The sequence below is a fragment of the Trichosurus vulpecula genome, chromosome 4 (genome assembly GCF_011100635.1).
Source record: "Trichosurus vulpecula isolate mTriVul1 chromosome 4, mTriVul1.pri, whole genome shotgun sequence".
Taxonomy (NCBI): Eukaryota; Metazoa; Chordata; class Mammalia; order Diprotodontia; family Phalangeridae; genus Trichosurus; species Trichosurus vulpecula.
This window is the reverse complement of record NC_050576.1, coordinates 82,508,566-82,531,869: the sequence shown is the minus strand read 5'-3', so window position 1 is coordinate 82,531,869 and position 23,304 is coordinate 82,508,566. Positions and strand designations below refer to the sequence as shown.

Here is a 23,304-nt window from a genome sequence, read left to right as displayed (position 1 = left end):
GTCTCAATCTACCATCTTACCCCCAACAAGCATTTACTATATGCAAAGTGTTCTACTCAATGTGAATAAAAAGTTAAAGACCAGTGTTAGTTCTCAGTGTTAGCACTCTACTGAGAAATCGATAGGGAAAACAGTCAGTTGAAATATCAAAGGCTTGAAGTCAGAGACTCAAGTTCAAATTTTTGTGACTTTGACTAGATGCATGACCGTGGCAAATCAATTTACTCTCATCTAGACTTCAGGCTTTTCCTCCTACAGAATTAAGAAGTTGGACTAGATGGTCTTTAAGGGCCTAAGTAAATACAAAGTAATTCGAAAAAGGGATAGAGCACTAACAATTACAGGGATTAGAGAAGGCCTTGAAGGAGCTAGCACATGAGCTAAACATTGAAGAAAAACTAGGATTGTCAGAGGCAGAAGTGAGAAGGGGGTACGCTCCAGGCCTGTACAGCCTGTGAAGGGTCAGTGAAGGCAAGAGATGAATGTGGATTCAGGGAACATGAAGTAATCACTTGGCTGAATTGCTCTGTTCCTGGAGATATCCATCAGGCAGCTGGCTATGAAAGGTTTGAGTTCAGGAGAGAGATGAGGGCTGGGGCTTCTGCAGAGAGATAGTAAGTGAAATAATGGGGACCAACAAAAAGTGTAGGAAAAAAAGAGTACCCATGACAGAGAATACCCATAATTAATCAGCAGAAGATGGATGATGGTCCAGCAAAGAAAAATGAAAAGAGATCAGACAGACAGGAAGAAAAAGCAGGAAAGTTGAGTCATGAAAGCTGAGAAAGGGCAGAATATTTATGAAAAGGGGTTGTTAGTGTCAAAAGTACAGTTTATTTTTTATTTTTGTTACATTTGAGTTCCAAGGTGTTTCCCTCCCTCCCAACCCCTCACTAGAGAAGGCCAACGTTGACACAGATATATATGTGAAACCATATAATACACAGTTCCATAAACCAGTTCTTTCTCTGAAGATGAATAGCATTTTCCTTCACAGATCCTTAGAAATTATTTGAATATTATATAACTCAGAAGAGCTTGGTCATTTACATTTACTCTTGAACAATATTGTTGTTACTATGCGCAATGTTCTCTTGGTTCTGCTTTTTTTTACTATGTCTTATTTCATGGAAGTCTTTCCACGTTTTCCTAAAATCAGCCTACTCATTATTTCTGTGGAATAGTAGTATTAGATACCACAAACTTATTCAACCATTCCCCAACTGTTGACATTCCCTCTAATTCCAGTTCCTTGCCACCACAAGAAAACATCTATAAATATTTTGGAACTATATGTTATTTTCCTTATTCCCTGATCACCTTGGAAAGCAGACCTAATATGGCATAGCAACAGTTTTAAGAAAATGAGAAGAAGCTCTTTTTGTTTGACCCATATTCACTTCTAACAATAGCTGTTACAAACCTAATTTTTTTAAAAAGAATATAACATCATATTTTCTGTCACTGAGATGAGAAACAAGACAAGGAAAATAAAGAAGGAAGGCCAAAAATTCTGTCATGAAGATCTTACCCCTCCTTCATAGTTATGATACCATGACTAGTAGCTTAAAAGCATTAGGAATCTAATGAATTAAAAGATCATTCCATAACAACACCCAAACAAAACATGATCATTTTGGCAGAGAAAAACCAACTGACTGACTGGCCCCAGGCCACAAAATTATTCTGCCCTGTTACCAATTATGAATAAAAAAGCTAAACATCCATTTATGCTGTTAAGTAGATTTTACTTAAAATGTTCAAATAAGACCAAGAATAAAGTAAATTAGAACACTAGCTTACAAAGTGGAATGGAATATAGTTCCAAGCCAGAGCCATTTTTTATAACTATGGTGCTCAGATGTGCAGGTGACAGACTATGAAAATCTAGTAAAATATAGTTTACAATCACAAGAGAATATGCAAAACTGTGGTGCATTTTTCATATTATAGTATGACTTTGTGGATTCACTGATGGTTGAATGTAATTTTAAAAATCCTTCTTAAAAAGTTTTTGAAACTAAATCAGTCTGCTTTCCTACTTCAGTAAATACAGTATAGTGAACAAACCTGAATATTTATTTCATGACTGTGGCTCTGTATTGTTTCAATGGGATTATTATTCTCACTTCACTTTACTGGTTCTATGCTTGTGTATAAAACCAGCCCAGAAGGTAAAACTGCTTTTTTCCATTATGCTTGGGCATTCATGTTGGCCCATAGCCAACTGCTGCCTTGTCTTCTACCCTTTAGAATTACAGAGGCTAAAAGTAGGAAAAGATCAAGAAAGTTATCTAGCCAACCCAAATCTACACAAGAATACCCTCAATGAAGTCCATACGTACCCAACTAGGCTTCACTTAAAGACCACCAATGATAGGAAATATCCTGTTTCCTTGCAAAGCAATTGATTCCATTTGGGGACAACTTTAATTGTTAGAATATGAGTGCATGCATGCGTGAGTGTACGAGCGCATGAGTGCGTGAGTGCGTGATTGTGTATGTGTGTGTGTTTGTGTATACAGCACCTTGGCTTTTTTAAAGTTAAAGTTATATTGGTGTTTTATAATTTAAAATATGACGCCAGGCAGGCTTATATCATAAAGTAAAATTGATTTTTTTTCCTTATTAAATATTTCATCAACATGTAGGAAGAATCAGACAAAAAGTATGGTGGAGTAGATAGAGAGCCAGCTTTGAAACAGGAAGACCTCTGAGGACTCAAGGCAATTATCTAAGACTATAAGTTTCAAAGGAGGTTCTGACCTTCACTGGTATTTCCTCATATGCCTATACTTCCCTATACCAAAGATAGCACAATTCTAGTCCCTGGTTTTTTTTTTTTCCTATATAAAAGTAAGAGTGTTAATTGAACTTTGCCGTTGGTCAGTCATTTCAGTCAAGTCTGACTTTTTATGACCCCATTTCGGGTTTTCTTGGCAAAGATACTGGAGTAGTTTGCCATTTCTTTCTTCAACTCATTTTACAGATGAGGAAACTGAGTCAAACAGGGTTAAATTACTTGCCCAAGGTCACACAACTACCTGTGCCTGAGGCCAGATTTGAATTCAGGTCTTTCTGACTCCAGGCCCAGCACTCTATCTACTTAGCCACCTAGTCTCTCATTGAGCTTAGTTCCATTGAAAAAAATAAGTTATGGGGCATGGTAATAGATCTGCAATTTTTTTCAACGTTGGAACACTCTCCACCAATGAAGAACAGCAACTCCTTTATAAAACAGTCTCAGAGAGTTTCCTAGGACAGTGATTACCAGAGTAAGGCCATAAAGCCTATGACATACCAAGAGATAAAGGATCAACCACTCCATTGACGGAAAGATGGAGTCTATCCCACCCTCCCAGCAACAGCCAATAGGGCTACATCCAACACAACCACCTTATGCCCTGCACTCATCATCTCCCCAAATTTTCCAGCTACAGCCCTTCCCTAGTTCCCAACCCCTCCCCTTCTTCACTGGGCATTGTGGTGACCCCTGTGCAGTTACTCAAGTACAGCTGCACAGGAACCACTGGGATAATTACCCCCAACACATACACACACACACACACACACACACACACACACACACACACACACACCATAGAATACCCACACCCAGCCTCACGGTTTACCTAAAGACTTTAGCAAAGAGCCCTCAGTTGCCTGATTCTATTATTCTTGGACCAAGTGAGAGCCTCACCACATACAGCACGTGGAAGGACAGTCCATCTTACATCCCATGCCTTTGCACTGACTGCCCCCATGCCTTGAATATTCTCTTTCACTTCAAACTTTTAAAATGTCCAACTTCCTCTAAGACTCAGATCAAACATCATCTTCTGCAACAGGCCATTCCATGTCCCCCTAGTTACTAAATTTTTTCCCCATAAGGCAGACCTGCACAACTTGGCAGTAGGTAGGGACTGAAATTAAAATACATTAAACTTCTTCAGGTGGCAGATAGACTAGACCAGAGACAGAACGATGATTATTTTTGCTGTGGGTCACATGGCAAACAGGTGCAGTGGTGACCCTACATTTTTTGCAGGCCACCCCAAAATCCTTTGGCGGATTGAGGGTAATAACCAGCCTGCAGGCCGTATGTTGTGCAGGCTATCTTTCATCTTCTCCACGTGCATCTATTTATTTATATGTTGTCTTCCCCATTAGAATGTAAGCTCCTTGTGGACAGGGACTGTTTTAGCACCTTACTTGTATCTTCAGTGCTTAGCAGAGTGGCTGGTATAGTAAGACTTAATAAACACTCAATGATTCATAACTTATCTTTGAGCCACTTTGGTCATTGATCTCACAACATTCAGTTTTTATTTTTTCCATTCTGTTTATATTTTGTAATCATTGTATGTATGGTTTTCCTGACTCCGCTTACTTCACTTTTTAGCAATTCTTAGAAATGTTTCTTCATACTTCTCTCTACTCATCCTGATCCAGGTTTCTTAAAATGAAGTAATATTCCATTATATTCATGCCCTACAATTTTTTAAGTATTAATCAATGGGAAGCTACTGTTTCCAGTTCTTTGCTGCCACAAAAAAGTGCTACTATAAAATATTTTGGCTTATATGGAACCTTTCTTTTGTTAGTGACCTCTGTGGGGTATATGTCTATCAGTGGAATCTCTACGTCAAAAGGCATGAAAATTTTAGTTACTTTCTTTACATAATTCCAAGTTTCTTTATAGAATGCTCTCACCAAAACATTTCCAAGGGGTCTTAACTATCCATCTATCAAAGTTCAATTTTTTTAGACTGACATTGAAGACTCTCATTAATCTGATATCACTCTACTTTTCTCACCTTTTCTTGAAACTAGATATGTCATTCCTACTTTCCCCAACTTCCTCATTTTCTCCCCTTTGATTATAAAGTATAACATTCTTACATATGATTGTTTATGGTTTTCATTTCTTCTTTTAACAACTGTTTCCATATTTTGATGCCTCTCATTTTTAAAGCTAAACTGAAAAAGTTCATAAAACACAAGAATATTTCAAATAGGGAAATAATTTCATCTGTTCTATAAAATGTATGAAATTTAAAGATATCTACAATCCTCCACACCCACTTTTATTCTCCCAGGTGTTAGAAAATGCAAGATAAGCAGATACAGGAGAGACTTTTTCTTGAAGTTACTCACAGTGAAATCACGTTCCATGAAGAGACTGTTGGTAGATAATTGCTTTTAGGTAGATTCAAATATAAAAAGTATGGGTGGATACCAGAAAACATATCCTAAACATTAGTAAATCAAGACTCATCAATGCCTTTCACCTGCAGGGCAATATTGCAGGTTAACACTTAAGTGTTTATGATTCAGAAAAGATAGGACAGAAGGTGGCTATGGGCCAACATGAATGCCATTTTTTTAACAAAAAGTATTTAAAAACTCACCATGATCTTTCTTTTTTGTTTGGATTGTAGGGAATTTTCAAGCAAATCATTCATCTATGTACAGAAACTATAGAAAATCCTTCATTTAAAAAAACTGAACACAAAACTATCAAAAAGTTATTATTTCTCTTGGCAGGAATAAAGTTCATAAGACCTTGAGATGTAGATATGTATGTATTGAAGTTATTATGTTACAAAAAAATGACCATACTGAATATGTCATTAATAAATTTACTCTTTAGAAATTGCTATGGTGCCCTAATTTATAGGGGAAAGAGTTCTAAGAGATGTACACTGATTGAGTCATACTTTAGCTTTTAAGACTTAAAAACATGAGAGGAAGGAAAAAAAGATATATTTCCCACTGTGTGGACAAAACAAGTATTTTGAGGCACGCCAGGTATTTACCAGAATGCCATGCAATCCACAGTGTTAGTCAATACTTTTGACATTGCCAAGTCTACTATAAATCTATTTTCACAGAGGAAAGAAATAACATTTTCCTATTACAATAAACAGTTCTACAAACTATCGCTTCTCTTAAGAGAATAGAAAAGAAAAACACTGTGATTGAACCTGACTAGTCTTCACAAAGCTAGGGGATAAAGATTCAATCTATAATTTCATTAGTATAGTGAAGTGTCCTCATGGGGAAACAAAGATAAAAGATAAACATTGAAAGGCATGGCCATAGTTAGCAAATGAGCATGATTAACAGAATAATAAATGACAAAACATAACAAAACCAGCACTTACTTTTTAAAGGAAACCACAGAACCAGTGATAAGGAAGATAATATATGCTAATAAAATGATGTGAATTTTCACTTCTTTTTTTCTTATTTTTCTTTGTGAAAATTAACTCAACTCAAATGGATCTGTGATCTCATCCATGCTGATATTTATTTCAAGGATACTTCCTGTTCCTTGAGATTCCAGTCTTAGTCATTCCATTGCCTTCATAATGAATAAACATGGTCATATCACTCATATATTCAAAACATTTCCAAGAGGTCTAGACCATCCATCAATCAAAGTTCAGATTTCTTAGACTGACATTGAAGACTCTCACTAATCTGATGTCACTGTCCTTTCCTCAAAATTAGACAACATGGCATTCCTAATTTCCCCTACTTTCTCATTTTCTCCCCTTGGATTAATAGGCAGCACAGCATAGAGAAGGACTCTATCATATTTCAACATTATTTATCCCTCAATCTCTATCACTATTTTAAACATAATTTTTATTAATTTTTAATTGATTCCAAAAGGAGATTTAATTTTTTCAAGCCTTGGACTAGGTCTCTTGGCAGAGATCTCTATTCCAATTTCACCTCTGATGCTTTTGTGACTATGGACACTTCTCTAAGTCTCAGGATACACAATTGTAAAATAATTTAACATTATATATTGAAATTATGAGATAATTATACCTGTGACAGCTACAGCTCAGTCTTATTTATTGCAAATACTGGTCACACATATTTACATTCATACTATTTGTATACACATATATACATACATACATACATACATACGTATATATATGAATGAAAGAGAGAGAAAGAAAGAAAGGAAGGAAGGAAGGAAGGAGGGAAGGAAGGAAGAAAGAAGAAAGAAAGAAGAAAGAAAGAAGAAAGAAAGAAAGAAAGAAAGAAAGAAAGAAAGAAAGAAAGAAAGAAAGAAGAAAGAAAGGAAGGAAGGAAGGAAGGAAGGAAGGAAGAAGGAAGGAAGGAAGAAGAAAGAAAGAAAGAAAGAAAGAAAGAAAGAAAGAAGAAAGAAAGAAAAGAAGAAAAGAAAGAAAGAAAGGAAGGAAGGAAGGAAGGAAGGAAGGAAGGAAGGAAGAAAGGAAGGAAGGAAAGAAGGAAGGAAGGAAGGAAGGAAGGAAGGAAGGAAGAAAGAAAGAAAGAAAGAAAGAAAGAAAGAAAGAAAGAAAGAAAGAAAGAAAGAAAGAAAGAAAGAAAGAAAGGAAGGAAGGAAGGAAGAAAGGAAGGAAGGAAGGAAGGAAGGAAGGAAGGAAGGAAGGAAGGAAGGAAGGAAGAAAAGAAGGAAGGAAGGAAGGAAGGAAGAAAGAAAGAAAAAAGAAAGAAAGGAAGGAAGGAAGGAAGGAAGAAAGGAAGAAAAAGAAAGAAAGAGAAAGAAAGGAGCATTTATTAAGTATCCTTCTACATGCCAGGTAATGTGCTAAGTGCTCTACAAAGATTAGCCTATGTGATTCTCATAAATACCATGGTCAGTAGGTGATATTATTGTCCCTATTTTTCAGCTGAAGAAACTGAAGCTAAGGGAGGTTAAGGAACTTGCCCACTGAATGTCCCAAAACTAGTAAGTGTCGGAAGCTGGTTTGAATTCAAGTCTTGAATCCAGGTCCAGCACTCTACTCACCTAGCTACCTCTAGGTAAAATTTAAAATGTAGTAATTGGTTACAGCTTAATACAAATACACAGTTCAAATTCTAAAATATGACCACATTATTTGCTCTAATCAGTACTTGCTTGTACCTCAGAGGGTAGGCTCATATGAGATAAAGTATATAAAGGTGCTTAAAATATTATGAAAATATTAGTTATCAACTTTTATTGCCTGGGTACTGGAATGTTAATGGTTTCTTAAGTAGCTACACCATAGATTCATAGTAAGTCTGAATGTTTTTTTTCAAAACACAAGCATTTATTTCCTATCCATTCCACAAACCAATTTTTTTAAAAGGAAGAAAAAACCCTTGTAATAAATACTATATGCATAGTTACCCCTTTCTGTGGAGGCAAAGAACTGGGAACTACAGGGGTATCCGTCAATTGTGGAACGGCTAAACAAATCACAAATGTAGTGGAATACCACTATGCTGTAAGAAATGTTTAAATTAAAAGTTTCAAAAAGTCTGGGAGATCTGATCTGATGCAGGGTAAAGTGAGCAGAAACAGGAGAACAATTCATATTATCACAACAATATTGTAAAAATGAACAATTTTGAAAGACTTAAGAAGGCTGATCAATTCAGTGATGAATCATTATTCCAGAGGACTGATGATGAATGCTATTCATCTCTTAACAGAGGTCATGGACAAAGTATGGAGGATATGACATACATTTTTGGATGTAGATAATTGAAATTTTTTGTTTTACCTGATTATGCACATTTATGAAAAGGATTTTGTTTTTCTGGAAGGCCAAGAGGTAAAAATAAATATTTGATCATTGAAAAAACTAAAATTTAATTTAAAAAATCAAATGGAACAATTATACATAGTCAAAGTGAAACAAATCCCCACATTGGCCACATAATACAATTTTGTATGTTTTCTTCTGTACCTATAATCCATCATCTCTCTGTTAAGAGGTGGTTAATGTTCATCATTATTGATCCTCTGGAATCATAGATGATCACAATGTTGATCTGAGTTCTTAGGTCATTCAAAGTTAATTTTCCTTATAATGCTATTGTAATTGTATAGATTTTACTCCTGGTTTTGCTCAGTTCACTGTGTTGTTCTTACAAGTCTTTCCAGATTTCTCCGAAACCATTCCTTGGATCATTTTGTATAGTACAACATTATTTCTTTTACATTTATATATCATCATTTGTAAGCGATCCCCTAATTGATGGGTACCCTCTTACTTTCCACTATTTTGACACCACAAAAAGAATTTCTAGAGATACTGGTTCTCTAGATAAATGGTTCCTTTTTCTCTTTCTTTGATTTCTTTAGAGTATAGGCCTAGTAGGGTCATAGCTAAGTCAAAATGTGTGCATAGTTTAGTCACTTTTGGCACTTCATTCTAATTGCTTTCCTGAACTAGTCAACAACTTCAGAACTCTACCAACAGCATATCAATGTTTTTCTAAATCCCCTACATTTATCATTTTCCTTTCTTGTCGACTTTACAAATCAGACAGGTGTGTGGTATAATTTCAGAGTAACTTTCATTTGTATTTCTTTAATTATTAGTGACTTAGGCATTTTTTCCTTATGGATATTAGTTTCTTGAATTTCTTACTTTGACAAATGCCCACTGATATACATTCACCATTTTTCAAATGGGGAATGGATCTTATTCTTATAAATTTGGATCAGTTCCCTATGCATCTTGGAAATGACAATTTCAAGACAGAACCATGCTGCCAAAAAATTTTCCCAGTTGTATTTCCCTTCTAGTTTTAACTTCATTGGCTTTGCTTGGGTAGAATATTTATAATTTTACATAATCAAAATGTCTATTTTATCTTCTATAGTTTTTCCTATTTTTTGCTCATGAACTTTTCCCCTAACTATAGATTCAAAAGGTAATTTCTTTTTTGCTCCTTTAATTTGTCTATGAAGTAACCTTTTATATCTAAGTCATTTATTCACTTAGAGCTTATTATGTAACATGAAGTAAGATTACTCTAAACCACAAGTTCTAAATCTGGAATATCAGGCTCCATGGATGGATTCCACGGTTTCTAGTAACTTGGATGGGGGAAGAGAATCTTTACTTTCACTTATCTTTGCTTTTCTTTGTAATTCTATGTATTTTATTATATTCCATTTTAAAAAGCATTATTTTTGAAAAGGGGGCCATAGACTCCACTAGTTTACAAAACAAGTCACTGATACAACCAAAATTAAGAACCTCTGGTCTAAACTTAATTCCTACCACACAAATCTCTTCACCCTGGAAGGTAACTCCACCCCTGTACTCTAAACAATGGAAGTATCTTCTGCTCTTACAGCTTTTCCCTCTGATTGGCTAGTTTCTTCCAGAACCTCCAATTTAAACACGTGTCCTCATTCCTTTCTAGGCTCACTAATGACACAAGAATTTCTCTACCATCCCCCCATGTCAAGTAACTTCATCTCTTCTTTTTCAGCTTCCTTTTATGTGTTGTTTCCCTCTTATAATGTAATCTCCTTGAAGGATGGAACTGTCTGTCATCTTGTATTTGTATCTCATGCTCTTAGCACAGTATCTGGCACATAGTAAGTAACGTAAGTTATTTAGCCAGGGTCGCAAAAGCATTGCTGCCTAAGACATACTCTCAGAGCAAGTCTGCATAATGCCTAAGCAGAGAAAAACAAGTTCCCAGAAAATTAGAGACTTGATCTATATCTCATTATAGCTTTATCAGAAATGAACTTCATTTAACCACAGAAGCATGGCAAATGTGAAGAAAAAAAAAGGTTGAGGTTCTCATGGAAACCTCAAACTATCCTTTTTGGGGGGAAATCACCAAAATGATCTTCTTGTAAAAAAGAAATGGTTTGAATTAGGTGAATTGGGAACTCTTCCATTGACTTTCCTCATTATTTTCCTTGAGAGGCAAAGCAGAAAATAATCTTTACTTTGTACTTTAACAGGCTTTCTTACTGATCTTTATATCTGATCTTTATTTGGAAACATGACACAGGAATGCTACAACAAAGGAGACTTTCGATTAAAGAAATCTCTTTCCACATCTATTTTCCAGATATATGAAGAGTAGTTTCATCTAGTTCTCCACACAGCGGGCAGTTCATCTCGCCTCTTTCATCATGAACCATTTTATATTGATATCCTTTAGATAATTTGTGTAAAGTCAGGACAGGATGAAAGGTATATAGTTTAATAAAATTTTTAAATTATTTATATTTTCAATAGGGTAGAATAATAGTGTCATGGAAGCAGGGGAAGGGGTGTAGCATGGGTAGGACAAGTTTGGAGAGGGAGTAGTAGCTACCACTACACTTTACTCTAGAAAGTTCATTTTATTTAAAAATGATTTTGATGAGAGAGACCTTCTGAATTTAATAGTTCGGCTAGCCTTGAACAATTAAAAAATAGCTACCAATTTTACTTCTGACACTATTCCATAAATGCATGTGTATGTATACATGCATGCATATGTACATGAATATATATATATACATATATATATATGTATACAAATGTAAGTATGTATAAGCATACACCAAATATCCAGATAACTAAGCAAGGCTGAAATGCCACAAAACCATTCCTTCTATTCGATAATCAACTCAAAGTTGGTGCCATAGCAATGGTGGCTCAGTGTCTATCATCATACAAAGATGATAATACCTTAATACTGCCTCTTGTGAGTACAAGATAGCATGAAACAGGGTAAAAAACCCTGGGCTAAGAGACAGAGAGACAGGGCTCTACCACTGAATAGCTAAGCATACAGCCTCAAGCAAGACACGTTTTCTCTCTGGGCTTTAATAAATATTTGCTGAATGAATGAATGAGGCTCTAATGCTAAAAATGAATATTGTAAAGTAATAAAAAAGGTCTTTTCAGATCATCCTGGGCACTGTATTACTTATTTACTAAGTGCTCTTCATTGAGTGATAGGTATGAGCCCTTAATAAATTTGTAAAGTATGATTTCATTGAAGTGTTTCTTTTGACAAAATGATTTAGAAAATTTTAATGCAGCTTTTTTACTTATAATTCTCAATAGCCACAAAGCAAAAAAAAAACCCAAATAATTTAATAGTAATAATAATAAAATATATTCAAATTTTCCTAGGGAATGTCTTTGACCCATGTGGGCATAACTTACTTATTTTAAAATATGCTTATGACTTTCAAGAAATATTTATAAATGCATTTAAATGGCAAAACCCAATAAGAATATGGAAATATTCTGAAAGTATGGATCTTCTTTGCTTATGAAAATTCTACCTTTAAAGTAGGTTATAATTATGAAGATATGTTTATGGTGCAACCTCCTTTCCAACATCCACTAGAGAGGCCATCCCCATAGTAGATAAGAGTATTGGACTTTGAATTAGAAAGACCTGGATTACCTCTGATACACTATGACCATGAACAAATGGCTTAACTGTTTTGAGATTCAGACATGATTCTAAGACTTAACTATTAAGTTCTAGACAGTTGCAATCTGTGTTAGGTTCCTGACAACACTCACTGCACGAATATGATGGTATTAAGATATAATTTCTTACTGCACTTAAAATTATTATGGGCAGCTAGGTAATGCGGTAGAAAAAGTGACTGTCCTGAAGTAAAAAAAGAGTCATCTTCATGAGTGCCGATCTGGCCTCAGACACTTATTAGCTTCGTGACCCTGGGCAAGTCACTTAACCCCTGTTTGCCTCAGTGTCTCATCTGTAAAATGAACTGGAGAAGGAAATGGCAAACCACACCAGTATCTCTGCCAAGAAAACTCCAAATAAAGTCATAAAGACTCAGACACAACTAAAGCAACTGAAGAAGAACAACTAAACATTGCTAGCTTCAAATATTAACTCATACAACAACAAAGAGGTTTCATATAACACTTGAGGCATTGTTTTATTCCTGCATCATATTAGCATTACAATAGCACCTGCCAAGAGTTACTGGAGCAATAGTTAATTAGTATGTTAATACATGTTGCCAAGCCAAAGATAGGCCTACAGATTTCCACAATGTAATCTACAGCTGTTTTTCTAGGCCCAGGGAGTAAAACAAAGAGTCCCATAGTCTCTGTAAGACATATCCCAGTACTAATAAACCAGATGGCTACAATCTGCTTTGTTTAACAGATAATTTTTAAAAATCAGCTTAGGTTTTTGGCTGGTTGTTTTTTATATACCTGGCAAGTGAGTGTTTCAGCCTTAGGTTGGAGGCTCACTCAAGCTAATTTGAGGAATTGCTCAGGCTCAAGGGAGAAACACTAAAGAAGTCCAGGGTACCCCTTCAAGCTATCTTGTACGTGACCTTCAAAAGGCACCTGTTTCATGGAAAACTTTCCTGTAACACATTTGTTTTTAAAACAGACTAAAAGACCCAGGATTGTGAAAGATAGATGAAAATATTTGGGAATCTATTAATATTGAAGGGAGTGGGAGGAAAGTGGGCAAAAAGAGCCTGGAGCAATCAGAGGAGGTTCAGAGACAAGCTAAAATGGAGATCCAGAAGAGTTCAGTTCAGAGATGACTCCAACAGATTGCCAGAGGTAGAATGAAGAGATTTTGCCAAACAAATGAATATTAGCATTTTTTCTCCTTCCCCTCTTTTCTTCTCTCCCTGCCCCCTAAATATTTTTAAGCTACTTGCAGAATACCATTAGCCCAAGTTTGAGGGGAAAAGGAAGTTTCTTCATTTAGGAAGTAATCCAGACCTCTCTTCATTCTTCTGTATCTGCATCTCCAACCTAGCCCCCCTCTCCCCATCAGGTGCATGAAGTAACATTCACTGATAAAACTGTTATTCCGATAAGAAAAGAAGGAAATATTCTCAATGAATTAATTAATCATTATCCTAAATATGTAGTTCACCTGTTTCCAGAGACAGAGAGAGAACGAGAGAGGGGCTGAGCAATTAAGAGAAAGAGGAAGAAAAGAGAATGAGAGAGGGAGAGAGACAAAGACAGACAAAGACACACAGAAAGAGAAAGAAGGGAAGGGAAGGGAAAAGGAAGGGGAGGGAAGAAGAGAAGAGGAGAGAAGAAGAGAGGAGAAGGGAGAAGAGGAGGGGAGAGAAATAGAAGAGGAGAGAAATAGAAGAGAATAGAAAAATAGTGACACTGATGTCTTCCTTTCTGTAGGTAAAAGCACTGCAGTGGCTTCCCTGGCCTCCTGACTCAGCATTCTTTCCAAAATGTCATTTTTTAAAAATCTACAAGCTCAATTTTGCAGGCACACACACTTTGCCAAATTCAAAGTGGCACTAGAAAACATGTTACTTTAACATAAAAAGTGTTGTTCTGACAGGGTGAGCTGGTTGGGGGAGGAAGAGAAAGAGAGCTCTATAATTTTGATATTCAAACAGGGAAATGCTGTAGAAGGGGAAGCTTCTAGCTTATTATCAAGCCCAGTCCCTTGATAACTAGCAACTACAAAAGGCTCCCTGTAAAATAAACAGAAATACTTACGCATATCACCAAAGGCACCTTTTGTCACTTTTGTGGCCCTTAATACATTCACCGTGAACTTGTGTGAATACTGATGCTCCACCTGAAAATCAAACAAATCAAACTGATAAGTAAAATCTCCCCCAAAGAAACTACAAATTGATTTCTTCCAATTCAGAAAGAGCTTAGAACACATACCAGAAACATTTTTGCTCTATCCTTATGATGCTGCTCTTTACCCACTCCTCCACCTACCCCCCTTGAAATTTCACTGGAAGTTAAGACCACACTCTAAAATATCTGTACAGCTTTACTGCTAGCTGAAGGTAAACTGCCGAGTCTTCAAAGAAAAAAATGTAAATCTTTGTTCCATCTCTCTAGGCATATTATGGGTACAATCACGTTCCACAACGATCTGGGAAGTAGCCCAGTCAGGTAAAAGGAAAGAAACCATAGCTAGGTAAAGGGGTGGGGGTGGGGCAGGGGAGAGTGGTAATCTTCTATGCAGATGTTCCAGTTTAATTTTTGTCAATCTTCTGAACATTCAATTAGGAGATCTTAACTTTTCTTTTTCTCATGGACCTCCTCTTTGGCAGTCTGGTGAAGCCTTTCTCAAGATAATGGTTTATGTTAATAAAACAGAACAGATGAGGTTGCAAAGGAAATCAATTATATTAAAATACAATTAGTATTTTTTTAAGTTCAGAGATGCCAGGTTAAGAACTTCTGCACTAAATGATCTAATATTTATTATATGTAAAGTCCCTTATTTATTTAGTTTGAATGCTGCAGGATGCCTTACAAGTCAGGAAATTCTGGGTTCGAATCCTGCTTCTGACACATACTGGCTGGACTGACCAAGGGCAAGTTGCTTAACTTTTTAGTGCCATAGGTCATTCTCAAAAATGATAAATTATCAGTGAGTTGTTAATCTGCAGTTCAGCCATACAACAAACTCAATTGATTCTGAACACAAATAAAACAACCAAGAAATAAAAAGGTCTCTGCAGTCAAAATAAATTGGGGTAGGGAGAAGCATTTACATGGTGCCTACTATGTGCCAAGCACTAGGCTAAGTGCTTTACAAACATTATCTCATTTGATCCTCACAACAACCCTATGACATAGTTACTGTTATCTCCATTTTCAGATGAGGAAACTGAGGTAAATAGAGGTTGAAGAACTTGCCCAGGTCAAACAATTAGTTGAGTGTCTGAAGTCAGATTTAAACTCAGATGTCCTGACTCCAGGCCTAGCACTCTAACCAATGTGCCACTCAGGTGTCAGAAACTCTGTACTCTAAAGCTCTGAAGCTGAGATGCAGCAAAGTATGGATCAACTCTAGGCTGCTTGTGCTAATTTTGGCCCAACAATTAACACCAAGAAAACAGAGGTTCTCCACCAGCCAGCACCACACCATCCACATGTGAAACCATCAGTTACAGCAAATGGAGAAATTTTGAATGCTGCAGATAAGTTCACTTACCTTGGCAGTGCACTTTCCAGGGATGCACTCATAAATGATAAGGCTGACGCACACATTGCCAGAGCTAGCTCAGTGTTTGGAAGGCTCCAAAGCAAAGTGTGGGAGACAAGAGGTATCGTACTGCCCAAACTAAAGGTCTACAGACCTGTTGTGCTGACCCCATTGTTGCATGCCTGTGAAATCTGGACAGTCTACTAACACCATGCCAGAAAACAATATCGCTTCCATTTGAACTGTCTTGGGAAGACTCTGAAGATCATCTGGCAAGACAATGTACCAGGCACGAAGGTCCTTTCTACTGCTAAACTGCCAAGTATTCAAACTCTGCCACAAAGAGCACAACTCCTATGGGTCAGCCACATGGTGTGAATGTCAAATATGTTTGCCTAAAAAACTATTTTACAGAGAACTCACACAAGTCAAGTGCTCACATGAAGGTCAGAAGGAGCCATACAAGGACACTCTCAAGGTCCCTCTAAAGAACTTTGGAATCAATTGTGTGCCATGGGAGACACTAGATCTTCCATCATGGTGTGTCCACATCAAAGAAGGTGCTGTGCTCTATGAGCAAAGCAAAATTGCAGTAGCTCAAGAGAAACATGACGTGTGCAAATTTAGAGACATTTCCACTCCAAATGTTCATAAATGTTCATGTGGACTATTTGTGCCTGACCTGTGGTAGAGCCTCGCATTGGTCCAAGCAGCCACAGTCAGACAACACGCTGCCTTGAATCCAACATAGTGATGTCATTTTGGTCCTCCTCGAAAACAAAGAACAACCAACCAACCAACACTAAAGTTCCTGTATCTTACTCAGAAGATGTTGTCCTAAACCTTTATTTGAGTTCTATCAACTCATATTTAATACAATTTAATACAGAAAATAATAAGAAAAATGCTTAAGAGGTCTGTGTATCTGGGTTCTGAGCCCAGAAGTAGATCAGAAGCAGCAAACAAAATAGAGAAATGTGACTGCTATATATACATATAAAAACAGCCCCAAGACAATGAGTAACTGATTACAAAGTAAAGATGAAAAAATTCTAATATTATTGGAAGATGATAGTGTATTAGTCCTTGAGGGAAGGAAGGAAGCATTTATTTAACACCTAACACATGCCATGCACTGTGCTAAGCACTTTACAAATATTACCTTGTTTGATGCTCACAACAATCCCACGAGATAGTTGCTGTTATTATCCCCATTTGACACCTGAAGAAACTGAGGTAAATAGAACTGAAGGGATTTGCCAATATTGCGCAGCTAATAAGTAATTGAAACCAAACTTGAACTCAGGTCTTCCTGACTCCAGGTCCAGCGCTCTATTTACTGTACCACTGGAAGAGCCAAGGTGCCCCATGAGCATCCCCACAAAACTCTAAACATGTTCCAGAAGAAACAATGATAAAGAAAACTAAAGAAAATCAACTGTAAATTATTCCACAACCCCCACCTTGCAGTGTCCAGGCCAGCGCAGGCTTGTGCCTCTAGTTGGAGTAAAAGATAAGCATCTGTCTAGAGACTACAGGCAGTCTGCACTCAATCCAGCATCCAGGTGATCTGGCCCCAAATTTCAGGGGGACACATGATTAGACAATGACAATTACTACTTCAAGAGGTGCCTAGTCTTAGACATCTCACTTAAGACCAAGCATGATTTACTCAAAGCATCCAGGAGTATAGGAGCAGAGTTTTGTCCTAGCACAAGCCCCAAGACCAGTTAGGAGATGTGAGGAAACAGAAGGAAAGGGCAAATAGAATAAATACCTTAAATTTATAGTCACCTAAGAAGTAACCCCAGGAAAAAAGAATAATTCCACAAATCCAAGGAGGGCCCCACAGAAGAGAGTGTCACGGCCATTAGGACTACAAGAATATAAGGCCTCACAGAAGAGAATGTCGCAGCCATAAGGACTACAAGAGCATAGGGTCTCACAGAAGAGAGTGTCACGGCCATTAGGACTACAAGAATACCTTTAAGCAATGAAATAAGAAATACATATTAGAATAGCCGGGTGGAAAGAATAAGGAGAATTAATACCTTACCCCATAGGACCATGACACTGAATGCCCTGATAGTTAATCCAAAACAATGACTCAATAAGACCAAGAGAAATATTAGACTACAAAATTTTAAATTGAATGAAATGTGAGATAGCTGACATAAAAAACTAAGCTATGTTATAGGTCGGGGAGAAATAACCTAGGAACCATCAGTCTACCTTAGAAGCATGTGACAGGGCAAAAAAGGCTTAAACAACATATTTCAAAAAATCATAAATGAAAAATGGAAAACTGTCCAGACCTCTTAAAATGAGAAGGTAAAGTGAAAATAGAAAGAGTCCACAGGGCATTTCCTGAAAGAAACCCCAAAATGAAAAATCCCAGGAACATCATAACCAAACTCCAGAGCTTCCAATTTAAAGAAAAATACTGCAAGCAGCAAGAGAGAGACATACAGAGAGACAGAGAAAGAAAGAGACAGAGAGAGAGACAGAAACAGAGAGAAAGAAATAGAGACAGAGAGATAGAGATGGAAATGGAGACAGAGACAGACACACAGAGACACAGAGACAGAGACAGACAGAGACAGAGAGAGAGACAGACAGAGACAGAGAGAGACAGAAACAGAGACAGAGAGATAGAGATGGAAATGGAGACAGAGACAGACACACAGAGACACAGACAAAAGAAACAGACACAGACAGAGACACAGAGGAAGAGACAGAGACGGGGAGAGAGAGACAGACAGACAGAGGCACAGAGAAAGAAAGAGACAGAGACAGAGACAGAGACAGAGAGGCAGAGAGATCAAGTACCACAGAGCCACAATAAAGATCACAAAAGACTTGGCAACTGCCACTTAAAATGAGAAGAGTGTTTGGAATCTCATTCCAAAGGACAAGGCTTGCAACCAAAAATAATCTACGTGCAACACTAAATATATTCTACAGGAATAAAGTAGACCTTTAACGAAAGAGACTTCCAAGTATTCCTGATGAAAAAGCTAGAACTGAGTAGATATTTTGAAATGGAAAGAAAAGAGCCAAGAGAAACCAAAAAGGAACAAACATTTGTTTAATTGGCAAAAATAATATGAGGTGACAAACTTTTATATGCTATTGGGGGGATACCAAACAAACATCTTTATGCTCATAGAGGAAGATAAGCGTAACTGGGGGTGTGCTGGTGTTTGTGTTCTGTTTTGAAGGTACTAGGAAAAGACAGAAATCAATATACAAGGGATTACATGGGAATATATCCTTCTATCTTTCTTTTGCTTTCTTTCCTTTTTTCTTTCTCTCTTCCTATCTTCCTTTCTTTCCTAAATAAAATACACATGAATGTGAATAAGATGAACTCACACATAAACTAGAAGAAGAAATTAGAATTAATTTGAAAGCAAAATCCAGTGATACGCTCTTACAAAAAAAAAATAACACTTGAATACTATATGCAGAACAGAGCACACATTTTTGTACATGGCAAATTTGGAAATTCATTTTCCTTGATTATATTTCTCATAAATGTGGTGTTTTTCTTTGAGCAAGGGGAACCAGGATGCTTGTTAATTGGAAAAAAAAAAATAAAATGTAATTTAATTTAAAGTAATGTGGGGGCCTGGAATAGAATCTAATTATTCTCCAAGTGAATTTAAAAAAAAGATAGCAATTGTAATTACAGACAAGGCTACAGAAAATATAAAAAACAATAAAAAGAGATAAGGAGAGGAATTTCATCACTCTTAAAGGCACCATGGATCAGGAATCAATGCACACACATATTTATATATTTAGATACTATGCTGTTTAGTAGATAGACACACACACACTCACATATATGGCACATATGCTATGTATATGTATATGTGTGTATGCTAAATAGCAAAGCATCTAAATACTGAAGATTGGGGTTCCTAACTTGGGGACCTATGAACTTGTGACTTTAATATATAACTATACTACAATATAATTGGTTTTCTTTATAATCCTACATATTTTATTTTATGCATTTAAAAACACTGCTCTAAGAAAGGGGTTTAACCAGATTGCCAAAGGAGACTAGGGCACAAAAAAAGTTAAGATTCTATGTTGTTTTAAAGGAAATATTAATTAATTTTTAGAGAGAAATAGATTTTAGAATTCAATTTCCTTCAATATACATAGATGTAGACAAATATAACAAAAAGAAACAAGAAAGAGGTTGGGACTTGAACAGGATTTTAGAAAAATTAGGAATGATGGAACTGGTAATTACTGAATGCAAAACAGATAGGAGTTTACTTATTTCTCAGCTGCTGATTATCTCCAACTAATCCTGTGTATATCTTCTTTGCATAATTATTTTCATGTTCTCTCCCTCTTCAACTGGACTACAAGTTCTTTTAGAGCACAGACTGTCTTTTGCCTTTCTTTTTATACATAGCACTTTGTACAATGCCTGTCACATAGCAAATGCTTAAAAAATCTTTTTGACTGACTGTGCATGGCACATTTACAAAACTGAATATATAATCTCGGGACATAAGTACTTCACCAAAAATAAAGAAAAGCAGAAATACTAAACACATAATTTACCAACCACAATGCAATATGAAATTTTTTATTAAAGAAATTTTATTTGTTTTACTATGCATATGGAAATGCTCGTTTTTTTTTTTTTTTTTTGCTATTTTGCTAGGTTCTGAATAAATTTTTTTAATTCCAGAAATCAGACTTTAGAACTCTAAAAGCAAAGAAGTCTGGGGCTATTTAGAATTGGGGCAAACAGTTCAATATATCTTAGTAAATCCTGAGGGTATCATTTTATTTCATCACAGGATAATAAATGTTTATAACATCCCTCGGTCATCAAGAAAAGGCTAAATGGTATTACATATGTTGCACTTAGGAGGAAAGAGAAATGCATGATACATTTAAGATAACACACAAAAGGGTGCTGAAAGGGGATAGAAGAGGTCCATGTGCAAGGGCCCAGTTTTGAAGTCCAGAGAAAATCAGAACTAAGGCCCAGAAGGGATGAAAGTAGGATGGCGTGGGCTCCATCACACAATGGAGGTTTCAAAAGGAAACAGAAGAGGGATAGATCTTGCTGAGGGATGTACTGGGGTGAGTAGGCTAAAGGGTGGTACACTGCTCCAGAATGAAGGGACCCCAGGTACTAACTGAAAGTTCCATGATGAGCTAGCAATTAAGGGGGTATGGTTTTGAAATCCAGAAAAAGTTAAGAACAGGACCAAGAGGGGAACGAAGGCTGGTGGGCCTGAATCTGTCCACACAATGGACGCTCCAGGAAGAACTTATCAATTGGAGGAGTAGGGAAAGGGAGTGTCTTGCAGAGGTATGTATCAGACTGAGTAAAAACATTCATAAGAAAAAAATCATGATTCTATCCAGTTACATCACATTAAAGCCAAGTTCTATCAAATGAACCATATATTTACAAAAAGAAAATTACTTCCATTTCCACTTAAAGAATTATTCATAGCTCTAATCCAAATCAATCTAGTACTATCTACCACTAGTTAAAATCCCCTTTCTTTCAATTTACCATTTTTTGTAATTTTTTCCCTTTTTTCTTCCATTTTTAACCTTGCTTTGATCCACTTCTAGTTTCCCTACATCTCATTCCTATCTCCAAAACATTATATAATCCTGATGAGTAGAGAGCTTCATTCCCTACTTCCCTGATCATATTCTAGACAGCCTATGCATCTGTCTTGCTCTTTAGGCTGAGAATACCTAGATCCTCTTTAAAATGTCTATTCTAGAGCTGTTGTCCTGATTGGTGTTTGCCTGACTCGGCCTCTATTTAAGACAGGCTCTATCCATATCCATACTTCACTTCATTCCATACTCCACAGCCTTCTCAGGCACTGGACCTCTTTCTTGTACTCTCCCACAAACCATAAACACATTTCTCCAGTGCTGGAACCATGGTCAAGCCAACTCTGCCATTTTTCCTGGAGGTCATATGTGAATCTACTCCTCCTCATTCACCATCCTAACAACTTTCTAGATCAAAGGGTCTATCCCTAGCCAAAACTCCCCTATGTGTTGTCTCCCTCTATTATATTGTAAATCCTTTAGGGCAGGGACTGACTATAGGAGCTTTTGAATTTGTATCTCCATCCCTTAGGCTCAGTGCTTGGTACAAACTAAGGACTAAAATGCTTTTTCATTCATTCATTTATTTAATATGCCTATGTTAAGCACATGCTATATTCCAGACACCCTGCTTGGCATTGAAGATATAGAAGCAAAAAATAAAATATACTAGCTTTCAAGGACCTTGATGCTAGGAGGCAAAGTAGATAAAGCAATGGACCTATCAGGTACACCTGAGTACAAATCCAGACTCAGACACTTTTTAGCTATGTGAACCTAGGCAAGTCATTTCATCTTTTTCAGCCTCAGTTTACTCAACTGTGAAATGGGAATAATAATAGCATCCACCTCCCAGGTTTGTTGTAAGGATAAAATACGGCACTCGACATGTATGTTTTTAAAAACAGATTAACAATACTTGCTCCTTTTCTTTCTTGGAGATATTTTATAAGAATTAATTTTTAAATGTTTCTAAAATATGAGAAGAAAGGAAATTCCTATCCAATTAGTTAAAAGGAAAAAAATCTTTAGCCTTTTTTCCAACACCATTGTCATATCTAATCTCAAACTAAGCTGAGCTGGTCCCCACTTGGAAAAGAAATTGTCAATTCTATAGCAGGTGCCAGAACCATAGGAAATTATATTGTTTGAATCAACAGATAGTATTATTACCTGGGGGAAGTAATGAATCAACATGTCATTCGTTGCTCTTAAGGAGTCAGAGTTGCCATATCTCAATTGAGATGTCAAATCTCAGCCCAACACACTTAGTCATCACTTTTTCCCTTTATAGCAAGCTTAAGCCTCACTTTCAGGTGCTGGCTAATTTTTTTTTATTTCAAGTGATATTCTTTAGCTTTGCTCTTTTATATAATTTCAATCAAGGTCCTCGTTTTTTAATTACCTTTTTAATTTTCTCTATTTCTTACCACATTCTATAATTCACAAGAAAATAACTACTATGTATAACAAGAATGATTGGGAGAACTCCCTAATTTGCTGGACTAAAGTACCTGTCATGGAGCCACATATGTACTCTGAACTTTTTCTGTGGGCACTATGCCTGGCCTCTTGCTGAAGCATTTACACCTTGCTGAAATGAAATTATCAATTTCTTATCTGTTGTTCTTGAGAATGGGGGAATTATGCCAAAGAAAATTGATGACTAAGTCAAGAAAATCCGATCAGTTGTGTATTATATAAAATGAGCTGAGGAGAAACACTATTCAGCAATGGCAGGTATAAGCACATGGCAGCAGAAAGATGAATTTGCCTGAGTCCTTGGTAGCTTTCATCTGCTTTATCCTCTAAGTAATCTTGAAGTAAATGGCTGTTATCCAGCCTTGAATTTCCCAGAGTTCTGGAGTAAAGTGCCAGGTGCTCAGCAGGAAGTACAGGCACAAACCTGTACCACTTCTCAGAGAAAAGCCCAACTTTCAGGAGGATCCTCGAGCCACAGGA

At 36.6% G+C, this 23,304-nt stretch overlaps 1 protein-coding gene across 1 annotated transcript in view; it reads right to left on the bottom strand.

The window, feature by feature from the left end:
- PLA2G4A (phospholipase A2 group IVA) overlaps window positions 1-23,304 on the bottom strand; it is a 165,248-nt gene that overhangs the window by 98,251 nt on the left and 43,693 nt on the right. Inside the window, exon 3 of the mRNA XM_036753292.1 lies at window positions 14,271-14,352. Coding sequence (XP_036609187.1) covers window positions 14,271-14,352 — 82 coding nt within the window. The remainder of the gene's footprint in view (window positions 1-14,270; window positions 14,353-23,304) is intronic.